This window comes from Suricata suricatta, chromosome 6 (genome assembly GCF_006229205.1).
Source record: "Suricata suricatta isolate VVHF042 chromosome 6, meerkat_22Aug2017_6uvM2_HiC, whole genome shotgun sequence".
In the NCBI taxonomy this organism is placed as follows: domain Eukaryota; kingdom Metazoa; phylum Chordata; class Mammalia; order Carnivora; family Herpestidae; genus Suricata; species Suricata suricatta.
In genome coordinates, this window is record NC_043705.1 from 57,872,697 (window position 1) to 57,887,908 (window position 15,212).

Sequence of the window (15,212 nt, forward strand, 5' to 3'; positions counted from 1 at the left end):
TTGAGGTGCCGGGAATACCGCGAGGAGCGCGAAAAAGAACTCCTCGTTCTCAGAAGCCAAATCCGGGACCACCGAGGTTGGAGAGCTGGAAGCAGCCCGAATTTCTTAACTGCAAAGGGAGGACAGCAGTACTTAGGTCAGAGGACTGGGGAGAGAAGTAAATGAGGTAGCGAATGTTACTCGCAGCGTGTGCCTGGCGGAGGCGATACAGGTGTTTGCTGAGTAAACAAGTAGTGAGGTTAACATCCATCTGAAGTACTTGACAGGCCATGGGACGTTAAGGATTTTGTTAAATGCTGTCCAGAGAATGCGGACATTTTGCTTTAGGAGAGTGACTACGTTTCTTTCCCCCTGGCTGTTGACTGCCAGGTAGAGTGGATACTAACTCCTCAAGCCTTAGTTCAAAATACACCTTCTGATTCTTAGGATGTTAAAATAGCTCCCCCTAACCCTTTGTTACTGATTAGTTTGTTGTGAAATGACCCCCACTGCCAAGCAAACGCAAAGTGCTGATGTTTGCAGGCGTGCCAGAGTCACTTAACAAAGAAAGGCAATCTTTTGGTTTTAATCTAGAGAAATTAAGATTAGAAACTGTCACCTCACTATTCATAATCCCAGTAAATCCCAAGAGACTCTTACCTTTTCAGGAGACAAAACCCAGAACATTAAATGAGAATTTTCATTCTCATCTGTTAACACATAAAAGCTGTTACACTTTCTAGAGCTGAAATCAGTGACTTTACAAAGCAGGTCTCAGTCAGGAAATAGTGACACCAGAAAACCTCCAGCATATAATAGATTCATAGTTACTGTATTGTTAGGGCTGGCTGCACCCGGGAGACCGTCTATAGGTGAGGAAATGGAAGCCTGGAGAGATGAAGCGACATGCCAGGCATGCAGCTTATATAATAGGAACAGCTAGGAAGGTAGGAGCATGTAGCTGGAACTCAGGGCTCCTGATTGTCCAAAGTAGCTTACCACAAAACCTAAACCCTTCCAACAAATTGGTGATGCTTTCTCACCCCTATGCAGCCTGCTAAGCCCCAGCCTAAAGACATTAGAATGGGAGATTCTGGTAATTTTGCTTCTCCTTTTAAAGATGTTTTGAAAGAGGTTTCCATCCCACATAAGCATACATACACATTGGATGCACTGTTAGGCAAGCATTGTTTGGCTTATAAAAAGCATAAAAATGACTTTTTATTTTTTATTTTACTGTTTTTGTTTTTGAGAGAGGGAAAGACAGAGCATGAGCACTGGAGGGGTAGAGAGAGAGGCAGACACAGAATCTGAAGCAGGCTCCAGGCTCTGAGCTGCCAGCACAGAGCCCATTGCAGGGCTGGAACCTGTGAACTGGAAGATCATGACCTGAACTGAAGTTGGACGTATACAAATGACTTTTTAAAACAAAGTAAAATCCACGCCTCCAAGATGGTCCTCATATGCAGTTATATACTTATTTCAAAAACGATGTTATTACTCATATCATCCCTCTTTGGAAAATGCTTCTAGAGTTCCTACAACCATTTTGGAAGATCACAGTATTTAGCACATACTCATTCTGTTCACTGATAGCTTCATGGGGGCATTTATCAATGTTGGGCTTTGGCCACATGACTTGCTTTGGAATGGAACATGGGGAGTTAAGGGTGTACCAGCTCCAAGCCTAGCCCTTCCGAGCACCACGTGTTCCTGTTCTTGGGAATGTCTGACCTCTGCCATGGAAAGATTTTATGCCTGAATAGCTTTCTATATCAGCATCTGGGTGCTGTACTGAATTTACCTATTGCATAGCCATGCACCTGACCTATAGACTTGCAGCCTGAAGCTGAGCCACCCAGCAGGCAGGAAGACTCATGAATCAGACATAACTACTTGTTGTTATGTCCTGTGATATGGGATTATTTGTTGCACAGCCAAAACTGATAGCTACATGTATGGATTTCATTTATTAATATTTTAGGAAATGCATGAAGTTACCAAGAATAAGGTTTGTGTCCTGTTGGTTTTATTATTTTGGGTTCAAAAATGGTGACTAATGTGGTAATATTATATATGTGTTCATTTCTTTGGTTTCTTGTAAACCAGAGGAATTTCAATCTATTTTAAGCATAGGTGTGAGAAGGTAGCTTTCCAAAGGGACTAGCTGGAAGGGGGTGCCTTGCATGTGTAAGTGAAGGGATGTTTGGTACCAAAGCAGACAAGTTCACACACTCCACTATTGTGTTTTCTGTTGTGTATTTTCTCCTATTTAAATGTCCTTTGATTATGGTTTCATATCTTTTGTTGGTTTCTCACTGATTGTTTTCAGCCTCTGTCTGAAACTACTATTCTTATGTTTTTCTGAACGGTCTCTTTTTCTCCCACACAATGAAAATGTCATCTGCATGTGTGAACATTTGCTATATCCTTTATCTGTCAAGGATTTTTGCTATTATGTTTAAAGAAAAGGCTTCCATTTTCCATTTCTGTTTAGAGCCATCTTTTGAAGACGAGCAGAATGTGAAGCCAGCTTGATTTTAAAAGGTCACGTAGGAGAGCAGGGAAGCAGATCAGGAGGAGTGTGGAAAGTATGATAATCACTAGAATAATGAGTACTTCTTTAGAATGTTGGAGTAGGAAGGAAACTAGACAGCCTAACCTCCTCATTCTTGGAGATGAGGAAATGAAGTGTTTGCCCTGGGTCACATTGCAAGGTAGTAGTCAGGCTTCTAGAAAACTGAGAACAAGGGACATAAAATAAAAGAAGAGAGATGGAAAAAAAGTACTTCCCCCAAAGCATATCCTCCAACCAGAATTTGAAAAGCAAACAGTTTATTTGGGAGGAAATTGCAGCGGGCATTGACAGGAGAATCATCGTGGGGTCCCCAGACCAGCGGCATGACCATTGCCTGCGAGCTTGTTAGAAACGCAGAACCTCAGGCCCCACCCCAGACCTGCTGAATCAGAATCTGCATTTTATTAAGACTCTCATGTGAGTCATAAGCACATTAAAGTTTGTGAAAAACAGCCTAAGTTACCCCTCCTGGAGATGGGGGAGTTGGAGGGTAAAGACTCCACTGACCAAGGGCTGCTGTGGGGAGCATTAACTCCCTAACACTTATGCCGACTGCCTGGTAAGAGCGCTCAGATAGAGCTTTGCCTCAGTGGGCATTAAGACACCGACAGATTGTACTGGGCACTGGCATAGTGAGTGCTGAGGAATTCAGGCAGGGCACAGAAAGCCATGATACTTACACAGTGCTGAATATCAGAGGCAGCTGGGAGTCTTTTCATTTTAGGAGATGAATCCCAGACAGAAAGGTTGGTAGCTCAAAGAATTCTTCTTCATATGAACTTTATTAGTTATCAGACTCTATCTCTACCTTTCGTATGTTATGAAAGGTGTCAGGTCAGTGTTTTCAAGTTCAAATTCTAGTTATAAGGATGCAGTTCAAAGTTTAAATACAGAGTTTCTAAGCAAAAATTCCAAAACGGGCTTTCTTATATTTCGGTTGCCGACTTTTTCCAGGGTCTCTTCCTCTTCTTTGCTTCTGGACCATACTCTTGGGATCAGTCTCTCCTTGGGGACGTTGGACTGCCCCATTTAGCTCCTGGGGCCTCAAGCCAACCTTTCTCCTCTTTGTCCCTTTGCTTCCAGTGGCCTGAGTTCTCAGAGAAACAAGCAGCTGGTGTGAAACTGGGGAATCACCTAATGCATGTGGAGTGTAGCACTTTATTTTGTTTGAACAAAAGCCACGTAATAGAGCGTCCAGTTGTTTCACTTCCCCAAAACTGCTGGGCCCTACCTACATCCTAGGCATGATGGGGAACTATAGTGATTGTTTTCAAGTATTGAACCAGGATTGCATCCTAAAATAAATCCCTCTTGGTCATGATGTATAATTCTTTTTACATATTGCTGAATTCTACTTCCTAATATTTTGTTAATTTTTATATCTATAATTTTGAGAGCTACTGGTCTATAGTTTGTTTACTCTTTCTTGCTTGCTTGTTTGCTACTGTCTTTGTCTGGTTTTGATGTTACATTCATAAAGTGAATTAGGTAGCATTCCCTCTATATTTGGGAAGACATTGCGTAGGTTTGGTGGTCTTTAAATGTTTTCTAGAATTCTCCAGTGAAATGGTTTGAATACTGGAGATTTTTTTGGTAGGTTTCTAAATTATAAATTCAAATTAAAAAAATAGTTTTAGAGCTACTTGACTTATGTTATTTGGTATGGGGTGAGTTGTGGTCATTTCTGGCGTTAGAGGAATTGGTCCGTTTTGTCTCAGAGACAAAGGTAGAGATTGAGCTAATGTCTGATGGCAGAGCCCTCCTATCTCTTCGTAGCCCCTGAAGCTGACCTTCATTTGCCTCTAGATTCACCCAGATTCCTCTGTCTCCTGCCCTCAGCATTTCCTTGCTTTCGAAGCTGACTCTCAGCTAATGCCCTCCCTGGGAGTTGTTCTGTGGCAACATTCTCTGGCCCTACCCAGACATACTGAATCAGAAATTGTGGAGTGGGGGTGATAATCTGTGTTGGAACAAAAATTGCATGTGATTCTCTTGTACACTAATGTTTGCTGTAGTGTCTTTTGTCAAGGGGATAGAGCTTTCATCTCAGTCTTTTCCCGAGTGTGTATTTAGTTTAACCAGAGCCCTTGACAATCACTAAAGGAAGCAGTAATGCAAGACAAAGAGCCACAGTCTTGGTCCAGAGAGATGTGTTTGTGTCTGAGTAGGACTCTCCTCTTTCTGGTGTTGACCTTGAATATGTCACTCAGCTGATTTTATTTGAGAAGTCAAGCCCAGATAATTTCATCAACACTCATAACCTGCTACACAGCCCTGTGAAGTATGAGGACTACTGTAATTGCCATTTCATTGATGAAGAAACTGAAGCAACTTGCCCAAGACCATACAAGGTAGAATAGAGCCCAAATTCAAACTCATTAGTCTAGATTTTCTCTTAGCTACTCCAAAGGTCGTGCTTTTTCTAGTTTAAGCTTCTTCATTCATTCATGTATTCACTTATTCATTCATCATTCAATTGGTGCATACTTATGAGTGCCTACTGTGACCCAGGGACTATTCTAGGCATTAGATAAATGAAATGATATGTGAAACAGATGGGTCTCTGACCTCATAGAGTTTGTAGCTTAATAGATAACATGTGAAAGTGCAACAGAAACACAAATCATTCTAACAAGGATGAGACAGAATGATAAATATGGATGGAAACTGGCTGTGGGCAGCTCTTCAGATTGTATCTTTCTGTTAACCATTTACTAGACTGAAGGTCAATCCTGATTTGTGTCCATGTTTTTTAAATAATCACAAATTTACAGAAAAGTTGAAATACCCATACAAACATTTTCCCTGAAACATCTGAGAGTAAGTTGACAACTTGATGATCTATTACTCCTAAATACTTTAGTTTGAATTTCCTGTAAGCAGGACATTCTCCTGTTTAATCAGAATACACTGTTAAAGTGAGGAAGTGAACATTTATACCTTATTACCTCTGATCCTTGGGCTTGTTTCTGTTTCACCAATGGTCCCAAGGGAGACAATGTTTCATGTTACATTCACTTGTTATTTCTGTCTCCTTTCTCAGCCCAGAAGGAGTCGTCAATCTTCTGACTTGCCACTTTCGAAGGTTCTAGGCCAGAATTTTTGAAGATTGACCCTCAATTTGGGTTTTTCTGGTATCTCCTTGTCATTAGATAAGTTTATGCATCTTCAGCAGGAATGTCACAAAACGATGTTGCATTCTCTGTATATCTTATCAGGCAATGCAGTTTTACTCTGTCCCATTTAGTGATGTCCATTTCTAAAATAATTTTTTAAGTTTATTTATTTATTTTGAGAAAGAGATAAAGGAAGGGGCAAAGAAAGGGGGAGAGAGAGAATTCCAAGCACATTCTGTGCTGTCGGCAGAGCCTGACATGGGGCTCAATCCCCACAAACTATGAGATCATGCATGATCTGAGCCAAAATTGAGAGTTGGGTGCTCAACTGAGCCAGCCAGGTGCCCCAATAATGTTCATTTTGGTCATTTGATTAAGGTGGTATCTTTAGGCTTTGTAATTTATAAGCACTTTGTGTGGAGTACTTTGAAACTATATAAATATTTCATTCTTCATTAAATTTTCAACTTATACACTAATTTATGTGTATGTCTGTGGATTCATGGTTTCCTTTTTTATTCAATGGGCTACTCTCTCATTGTCATTATTCATTTTTATGCTCAAATTGTCCTCAGTTGGGTCAAAAGGAACTGCCCTCCCCCCCTCCACAGGCTGGCTTCTATGGTGTTGTTGTTGTTGAAAGATCTCTTTTCTTCTTTTATAATTCTTCATTTTCCAGTACAAACACATGTTGCAGTCTCATCTTGTATTTTTTGCTTCCCCAGCCCTGGAACTAGGCATTTTTAAGGAAGCCTGGCTCCTTTTAGTGGGAAACAAAGAGTGTGCAATTACTTCTCACAAGACAGTATTTTTTGGGAGTTCCACACTTTGTAAAGAGTCCTTATGCTTTCTGCTTACTAGTATACTGCCTTAAATTTTAGAATCATTTAATACAGCATGTATTTTCTCTCCAATAGATTAATTATTTAATTATTTAAATACATTATTTTATATATCTAATATTGACCAGATACTGGTCTAAGCATAAACCAAAGCCCCTATTCTCAGAGAGCTCTCAGTCTGGTAGGGAACACAGATGGGTAAATCAGTAGTGTAATGTGGTAAGGGCATATCAAAAGATAGGATATACAATGCCATGAGGACACAGAGATGGGGAAGCTCTCCTCTGGCTGGCCACATTGAAAAAGTCTTCACTGCTTTGTTAATCAAGCAGCAGGACCTAAGCATCCGAAGCAAGGGGGATGCTTTTGGGGCTCTCAGAATTGACTAGATATGTAAAACCAGGTTAGACAGTAGGCAGGAGCAACGGCTATGCCTCAGGACTGGGAAGCAAAGCAAAGCAAAGCTGCTTATTATACCAGAAGATTCTGGTATGGTCTTGCCTGTTCTCCTTCCTGTTAGACCTTGGTCAATATCTAAAGACCTGAAAGAACATTTACCGGACCAAGATTAGGTCATATGTCTATTTATGACCCTAGGGTTCAGGAAGAAGAAAGTATAGGAAGGGGTAAAGTCTGTTTCTCTCAGTTTCAGTAGAGATAAGACAAGTTCTTGATAATTTTGTTGAACTGCTAGATCAAGCCACACCTGAAATCACTTTGGAGCTTTCCAATTACATGAACAAATAAGGCTTTCCTATGTTCCCTTGTACTTTCTCTCCCCTTTTTATTCCTTTAAGACCATTTGACTTTGGTTATCTGTCATGTGTAACCAAAAGATTTCTGATATACCACCACAATGCTCTTATAATTGCTGTTATTTCCTATGAAAATATTAATTTCTATTTTCCAATCCCTGAGTGACATCAGAGCTGTTCTTTTTAGCTCATATCAGGTGAGTGATCAATCTAGTTTATAATATCATACTTTTATTTTAGGTCAATTTTCTCAGGTAGGTGATATACTTGTATAATGATGTTTGATTGCACCTGATGTAGTATCTTACTAAAACAAAGGAAATATTATATTGGAAATAGTTTTTTTTAACATCAATTTTGAAATCAGTTTTTCAGCCATGTAGCTAATGGTGCTAGAGATGCAGAAACCTACATACTCATCAGTGTGTCCTCAAATCAGGCAACTGGTCAGTTTCCATGAGCTTTACCTCATAAGCCCTACATGGGTGTTGCTGGGTATGCAAAGCAGTGTCAAACAGATCCAGGTCAGTTCCTGTCCCTATGGGAGACTAAGGAATTAACCTAAGAAGGATGGATACTTGATTCTCCTCTCATTGAAACTTGGAGTCTTTGTCCATTCTCCTTAAATCTGAGCAGGCTTCTGACAGCTTCCAACAATAAGGTGCATACTTTGTGACTGTGTGATATTATTGACTTCCTACGTTTGGTCATAAAAGGCCATGAGTTTCTGCCTGGGTCTTTTGGACTCTTTCTGGAGGCAGACAGCCTATAATATCCAAGTTCCTTGAGATTGCCATGTTGAAGAGGTATGTAGTAGGCCCCTGGTCAATAGTCCCAGTTTAGCTCCAGGCTGATGGCCAGCTTTAACTGCCATTCATCTGAGTGAGCCTTAGATAACCAACCTGGTCAAGCCTTGAGAATGATACTGTCAGTTGACATTTTCTTACAAATGCATGAGAGACCCCAAGCAAAAACTACCCAGCCAAAGAGTTCCTATGTTGCTAATACACACAATTATTTTCATAATAAAATGGTTGTTGTAATTGTTGAGTTTGGGGGTAATTTGTTAGGCAGTAATAGTAACCAGAACAGGGATCAAGGGCAGAACATATTCTTTTTATTTGTAATCCTGTCTCTAAAAATTGTGGGTCTTAGAGCAAGAGTCCAAGTAGAGGCCCATATACCGTATGTCTAAATATTGAAGATTATAAATCAAGTGAGAAAATTGTTAAATATGTGTTATCATGTCATCTTAAAAATGTACATTCATGATGACAAAATAGAAAGCTGGCAAAGTGTAAAACACAACTGAATTTAATTAATGATATACATGTCTGTTCTGCTGATGGGCTGGTGATGTTTGGATGAGTAACTGTTCCATATGATAGAAAGTTACATGGCCACGAGGTGCCGCTGTTATAAGTACTGACTTAATTCCCCAGGATCTCCTGAGCCAGGAATTGGAACATGACCAGGGGTGGGGTGGTGGTGGCAGCGGGGGGGGGGGGGGGGGGGGGGGGGGGGGGGGGGGGGGGGGGGGGGGGGGGGGGGGGGGGGGGGGGGGGGGGGGGGGGGGGGGGGGGGGGGGGGGGGGGGGGGGGGGGGGGGGGGGGGGAGCTAGCATTCCTGGGAAGTATCTTGGTATGCAATAGCATCTATTGTATACACAACCATCCCACAGTAAAGTTTTGGCAAGTGAATTAATTTCTCTTTTCACTTACCTGAGAAATTCTCTCACTCAGATTCTCATACTCTCTAAAGCAGTGTTTATCACTGACTCTGAAAAAAAAATAAACCTTTATTAAATTCAAACACAGCCCCCTTTTGATTGAGAACATAAGGCAAGCAAAGTGGACAGGCATTTTCCTAGGGTCTGAAGAGTATTACCCATTAGAGTGGATATTTAGGCTTAAGGATAATGCTATGTCAGCGCTGAAGGCCAGACCCCAAGAGGCAGAGTACCTCATATGTGCTTTAATACACATTTGGGTGAGTGCACTTGTGATATGCGGGGCCCTTTATGTGGTTCAGGGGCGCCTGGGTGGCTCAGTCTATTAAGCATCTGGCTTCAGCTCAGGTCATGATCGCACAGGTTCGTTTCCTGGGTTTGAGCCCCATGTCAGGCTCCGTGCTGACAGCTAGCTAGCTCAGAGCCTGAGGCCTACCTTGAATTCTGTGTCTCCCTCTCTTTCTCTGACCCTCCTCTGCTTGCACTCTCTCTGTCTCTCAAAAATAAATAAAAACCAAAAAAACTTTAAAGTGCAGTGGTTCAGTGGGTTAAGCGTCTGATTTAGGTCAGGTCATGATCTCACGGTTCGTGGGTTTGAGCCTCACATCGGGCTCCCCTTTCTCAGCACAGAGCTTGCTTTGGATCCTCTGTCTCCCTCTCTCTCTCTGCTCCTCCCCTGCGCACTCTGTCTCTCAAAAAAAACAAAACAAAAACCAGCACTAATTTTTTTTTTCAAAGTGCAGGATCATGGCAGAGGCCCCTTGTGCTGTAAGGGCATTGTCATTTCATTGTTCTATTACATAGGGACAGGTGTCTGGGAAACAACATGTGAATCTAACTATGTGGTGTTTTATCCACTTCCAACCCCCAAACCCCAATAGAGAACAATGATGACGATGTAAACCTACTGTTTAGTGATTCATATTCAGCCACTGCATTCAGCCACTCATTCATTCATACTATGTGCCAGATGCTTTTCTAGGCACAGTAATGAGCAAGGCAGTCAGACTTCCTGCTTTCAGAGAGCTCACATGCTAGCAAGAAAAGACCAAAGATAAACACACAGATTAACTAATAAGTAAGATAATTTAACATCAAAATAAATGCTATGAAGAAAATAAAGCATGAAATGGGGGTGGGGGGCAACTTTGGTCAGAGAGGAGCTCTCTGGGAGAGGTGACTGTTGGGCTGAGACCCAGAATAAGACTAGGAAGCAATAATGCAAATATTGGGCAGATAAGCTAACTGGATTTCTTGATATTAGAGGGTTAAGAAAAACCACTTTTTTAAACTTCAGTACTTGCTGAACTTAAGTACTTTGGCCCACTTTCTTGGTTTAGTCTACAGTATAGCAAATATAAAATCTTTTATTCTTATGGATGTTCTGCCACCTTGATTAATGCATAGTATGTAGATATAGAATATGTTATGATGAGACCAAATCTAACCCGAATCCAGGACATACCCTACAAAACACATAGTTCTACTGGATTTTTTATATTAGCTTACTATAATGCTTCTTTTTCTCAAATAGCAAATTAATAGCAAATTGTCTTTGAGACTTCTGATTAATTCTCTATAATTGATTTTAATATGAAAGACAATTTAGATATGTAAGTTTTTAAAAAGCTAAACCTAGTTAGAATGTGATTCTTTAGTTCTATAACATCATGAGATTTTTAATCAAAAATACTTGAAGTTGTAAATTCTTAGCCAGTGGATCTCATAGGCTGAAATAAAGCAAAATTTTACTTTTTCAAATTAAGAAAAGGAAATTTACCAGTTGGATTTAAGAGAAATATGCATGTATAATTCCAAATTATTTTGATAAGCAGTACATATTCATTCATATAATTGAATCAACCTAAGAATTTTTAGTGTTTTCTAATTATAAAGAATCATTAGACTTTATTATTAGTAATCTTAGCAATATTTATAGTTGAGTGTGCCAGGCAGTATACAAGGTGATTTATATGCATGATTCCACATAATTGGCATGAGACCCTGCATGGATTTTTGTAGGTACTGTTAATAATTCCTATTTTACAGTTTGAAAATAGGCACAAATTAATACCTTATCACATAATGGGAAATGGTGGAGCCAGCAATTGAACTGACTTCAGAGTCAACTTAATACTTGAGATTATGACAATAGTTTTCTGGATGTTTTGTGCTTTTTATTTATTATTCTTTATAATATTGCCATGATTGTATTCTTATAAATTAATTATTCTTAATAATTTGAAACATTATCCCTAAGAGTTTGGTTATTTTAACTTATTATATCTTCAGAAATTCAGCATAATTTATCAAATTTTTTTGGTAAAATGAAACTTTATTCTAAAACATATCCAAAATTGCAAGACACAAGTATCACTGAAACAGGTAAATGTATAATAGAGGATGGTTAAACATAAAAAATGTAATTTTAGCCATTTAAAGAAGTCTTCATTAATAAAGCCCAATTAAAAATTTTTTTAAACAATTTAAATTATATACATTAATTCTTGTGGAATTCCAAAAACATAATCAAAGTAAAATACAAAACTATACAAAAACTGTGAGTTCAAGTATAAAAAACCACATATATATCAACATATAATGGATCTGTGCAGATATAGAGTGCATCCAATTAATTGTAGTCTAATTCAGAACAAATTGCACAACCAAATAAGGAAAAGTGTCTGTAACAAATCATAGACAAAAGAACGAAGGTTTTATAAAATGACTGTCAGCAATTATATGATCGGGTAACTGCCTCCTCTTCCTCTTTCCTTATCTACAAAATTAGGTTCTGTCAAGTCTGATGTTAACCACTTGCATGGCTTTTAGACATTGAGCATTTTCAGACTTCTTCATTAAAATTACTTTCCTGTGACATCTTTTTCTCATCAGTATGTCTTCTTCACATTCTAAGCATTTCAGGTATTAAAATCTCATTACTGCATCAATGTATTCTTAAGGTAGCTTTCTTTCCTGAAGTGGACATTTAAAGTTCTCTTCAAATGAATGAAAAAGAATGGACAATCTCCAAAAGAACAAGATGACATCATAAAAATGTATTTTTATGCTTTAATACCTCAGTTCTTGAAATATTATTAGCAACTGCACCAGGTTAGAGTTTTAGAGCTTAGGCACAATGTAAGTTCAGAATGTAGTCAAGGGGAAAAGTTTTGTACAGAGATAGACGTTTTTCTTTTATTCTTGTTAAAAATATGAATAGGTTTAATGCAATGAGCAAGATACATACTTAATCATGTCATTTCAGGCTTTTATCAAGCCTCTTAAGTGATTATTTAGGAACCTAGTTATCTGAAAAAAACCTGTTATTATTAGACTATTTCCCTGGCATTTTCAATGAGAATTGACTGTTATAGGCAGGAAAATTACCTTAAAAATTAGTGGTAAATTTTCAGAAAAACAAGACCCCCAAACTTGCTCTTATTAGCAGACAAAAAAAGATTAAAACTTTTTCCTGATTATTTCTCTACATCATTATGATTTTCTAGCTATTTATAAGATCTTATCTTCACATTATTTATATTAGATATAGCATTATTATTAGTATTATCAAAATGGAATAGCACTAAGAAGTATTTTGTCACTGTTACTTCCTTGAGATGGTGCTTAGAAATTTTTCAAGCCAATGTTCTTATTTTAGAGCTGAACAAACTGAGGCTTGGAGGGAACATAAATAGCCTGTTCACAGTATAACCCACATTTTCTGTCAGCTAAGACTATGATTTGTCTCTCTCTGACACTACCTACACTGCTAGAATAGGAGATCTTTTATTTTTTTAGTTTTTAGATAATCAAAATATTCTTAATAAGCAAAAGTAATTTAGAAAGTCAATATCTGAAGTGTTTTTTTTTTCTAGAGGTTACACATATTTTATCTTCCTTTTTGAGGGGAGTCAAATTTTTATGTTTTTTTTTCACCTAAACATAAAACCTGAAATCCATAACACTCCTAGAAGGAGACAGAGTAAAAGCTCTTTGACAGTGGTCTTGGGAATGTTTTTTGGTTATGACACCAAAAGAACAGGCAACAAACACAAAATGATTAAGTTGGATTATATCAAACTAAAAAGCTTCTGCACAGCAAAGGAAACAATCAGCAACATTGAAAAGTAACCTAAAGAATGGGAGAAGATATTTTTCAGCCATATACAATAAAACTTTGGATTGCAAGTAACTTGTTTTGTGAGTGTTCTGCAGGATGAGCCAACATTTCTAATACATTTTTAACTGGATAAATGAGTGACGTCTTGCAACATGCAAAGTACATAATGCTGAACATCACATTGTCAGAAGTGAGCCAATGGTTCTTGAAGTTTGATTTGATATGCAAGTGCTTTGGATTATAAGCATGCTTCTGGGATGAATAATGCTTGCAAACTAAGGTTTTACTGTATCTGGTAAGGAGTTAATATTCAAAATATAAAAGAACTCCTAAAATTCAATAGCAAAACAATCAGATAGCCTGATTAAAAAATGGGCAGACTTGAAGAAAACATACAAATGGCCAAGAGGTGCCCAACATCACTCATTTCAGGGAAATGCAAAACAAAACTGTAATGAAATATCACCTCACACCTGTTAGGATGTAGTTTATTGAAAACAACAACAGAAGATAAAAAGGATGTGGAGAAAAGGGAAACTTTGTATACTGTTGGTGAGAATGTAAATTGGTACAGCTACTGTACCAATTTTCAGAAAGTTGAAAATAAAACCACCATATGATCCAATTATCCTGCGTCTGAGTGTTTATCTGAAGGAATTAACACCAGGATCCCAGAGACATACCTTTGTTCCCATGTTCATTGCAGCATTATGCACGATAACCAAGATATGAAAACTACCTAAATGTCCATGCATGGATGACTGGATTTTATTAAATGTTATTCATATATACAATGGAAAATTATTCAGCCTTAAGCAAAGAAGGAAATACTGTTATATGCAACAACATGGATGGATCTGGAGGATTTTATGCTAAGTGAAATAAACAGAAAAATGAATACTGCATCATCTTACTTATGTGTGGAAACTAAAATAGTGAAACTGATAGAAACGCGATAGAATGGTAATTATCAGGAGTTGGGGTGAGGGGAAAATGAGGAAGTGCGGTGCAAAGGGTAGAAAGTTTTGGTTGTGTAAGATCTGAAGATCTGATATACAGAATGGTGTCTATAGATAACAATACTGTATTATAGACGTAAACATTTCTAAGAGGGTATATCTTCTGATAAGTGTTTTTACCACACACACATACACGCGCGCGCGCACACACACACACACACAGTAATAAAGGGGTGGGAGAAGTGGATACGTAGCTCCAAACTCAGTGAGTTGTATTTACTAAATATGTACAGCTTTTTACCTGTCAGGCATACTTCAATAAGATGGCTTAAAACAAGAAAAAAACAAAAACAAAAATAAAAAATATACAAGCTTAAAAAAATTTTAAGAACTTTACTGCTCTTTGATGGCAGTCATCCACTGGGAATATGCAAATGTTGCTATGTCTCGAGACCTCTATGCTCTTACATACCTTTTACGTTCAGGGAGAAAAAACTTAACTTTGGCAATGAGTATGTGCATACTCATTCGCTGCCCAGCAGCTGTGTCTGCAATACTAGCCAGAGGTGCTATCTGCCTTTCAGTGTACATGTGAGTCATTTGGGACACAGTAAGTTCACCCCATTTTAATCAGCATACTCCCTGGTTAATTTTATTTGCCTCCTTGCGAAGGAGGAAGGCTTATCTCATGTACAGAGCAGTTAATTATTGTAAACAATCATTAAATACTTAGGTTTCAGGAATATGATTTAATTATTTCCTTAAGAACATACTTACTATTTTAATTTTTGAAAACCATATGAATAAACAGTTGTAACTAGGTATGATTGCCTCACTGCCAACAGCTGCCCCTTTCCCTCATATCAGGTGTTGAAGTAACTGAATGAATGTGTCTGCATGAAAAATACTGTAATAGCATGTTTTGATGAAATAGATTCACAGAAGAAAAGTTCATAGGTGAAATTAGCATGCATCTAAAATAGATTTAGATTATTTATATTTACCAATTTTTATGAGTCTTAGATGCCTAGATACATTTACTATAAATCATATTTAGGAGCTGTTGATTGAAGAGGCGAATGTGGCTTGTTACAAAGCAATCAGGTCATACTTCATTCATGTAAAAGATTG

At 38.3% G+C, this 15,212-nt stretch overlaps 1 protein-coding gene across 1 annotated transcript in view; it reads right to left on the reverse strand.

Annotated features, from left to right (window-relative positions):
* The window catches only part of ACOT12 (acyl-CoA thioesterase 12), a 56,211-nt gene extending 41,530 nt beyond the window's left edge, over positions 1 to 14,681 (reverse strand). Inside the window, exons 1-4 of the mRNA XM_029941223.1 lie at positions 14,554 to 14,681; positions 8,992 to 9,049; positions 4,370 to 4,517; positions 19 to 104 (exon numbers count right to left, since the gene is read on the reverse strand). Of these exons, the coding sequence (XP_029797083.1) occupies positions 19 to 104; positions 4,370 to 4,517; positions 8,992 to 9,049; positions 14,554 to 14,681 (420 nt within the window). The remainder of the gene's footprint in view (positions 1 to 18; positions 105 to 4,369; positions 4,518 to 8,991; positions 9,050 to 14,553) is intronic.
* Between the last annotated feature and the right edge of the window lie 531 nt (positions 14,682 to 15,212).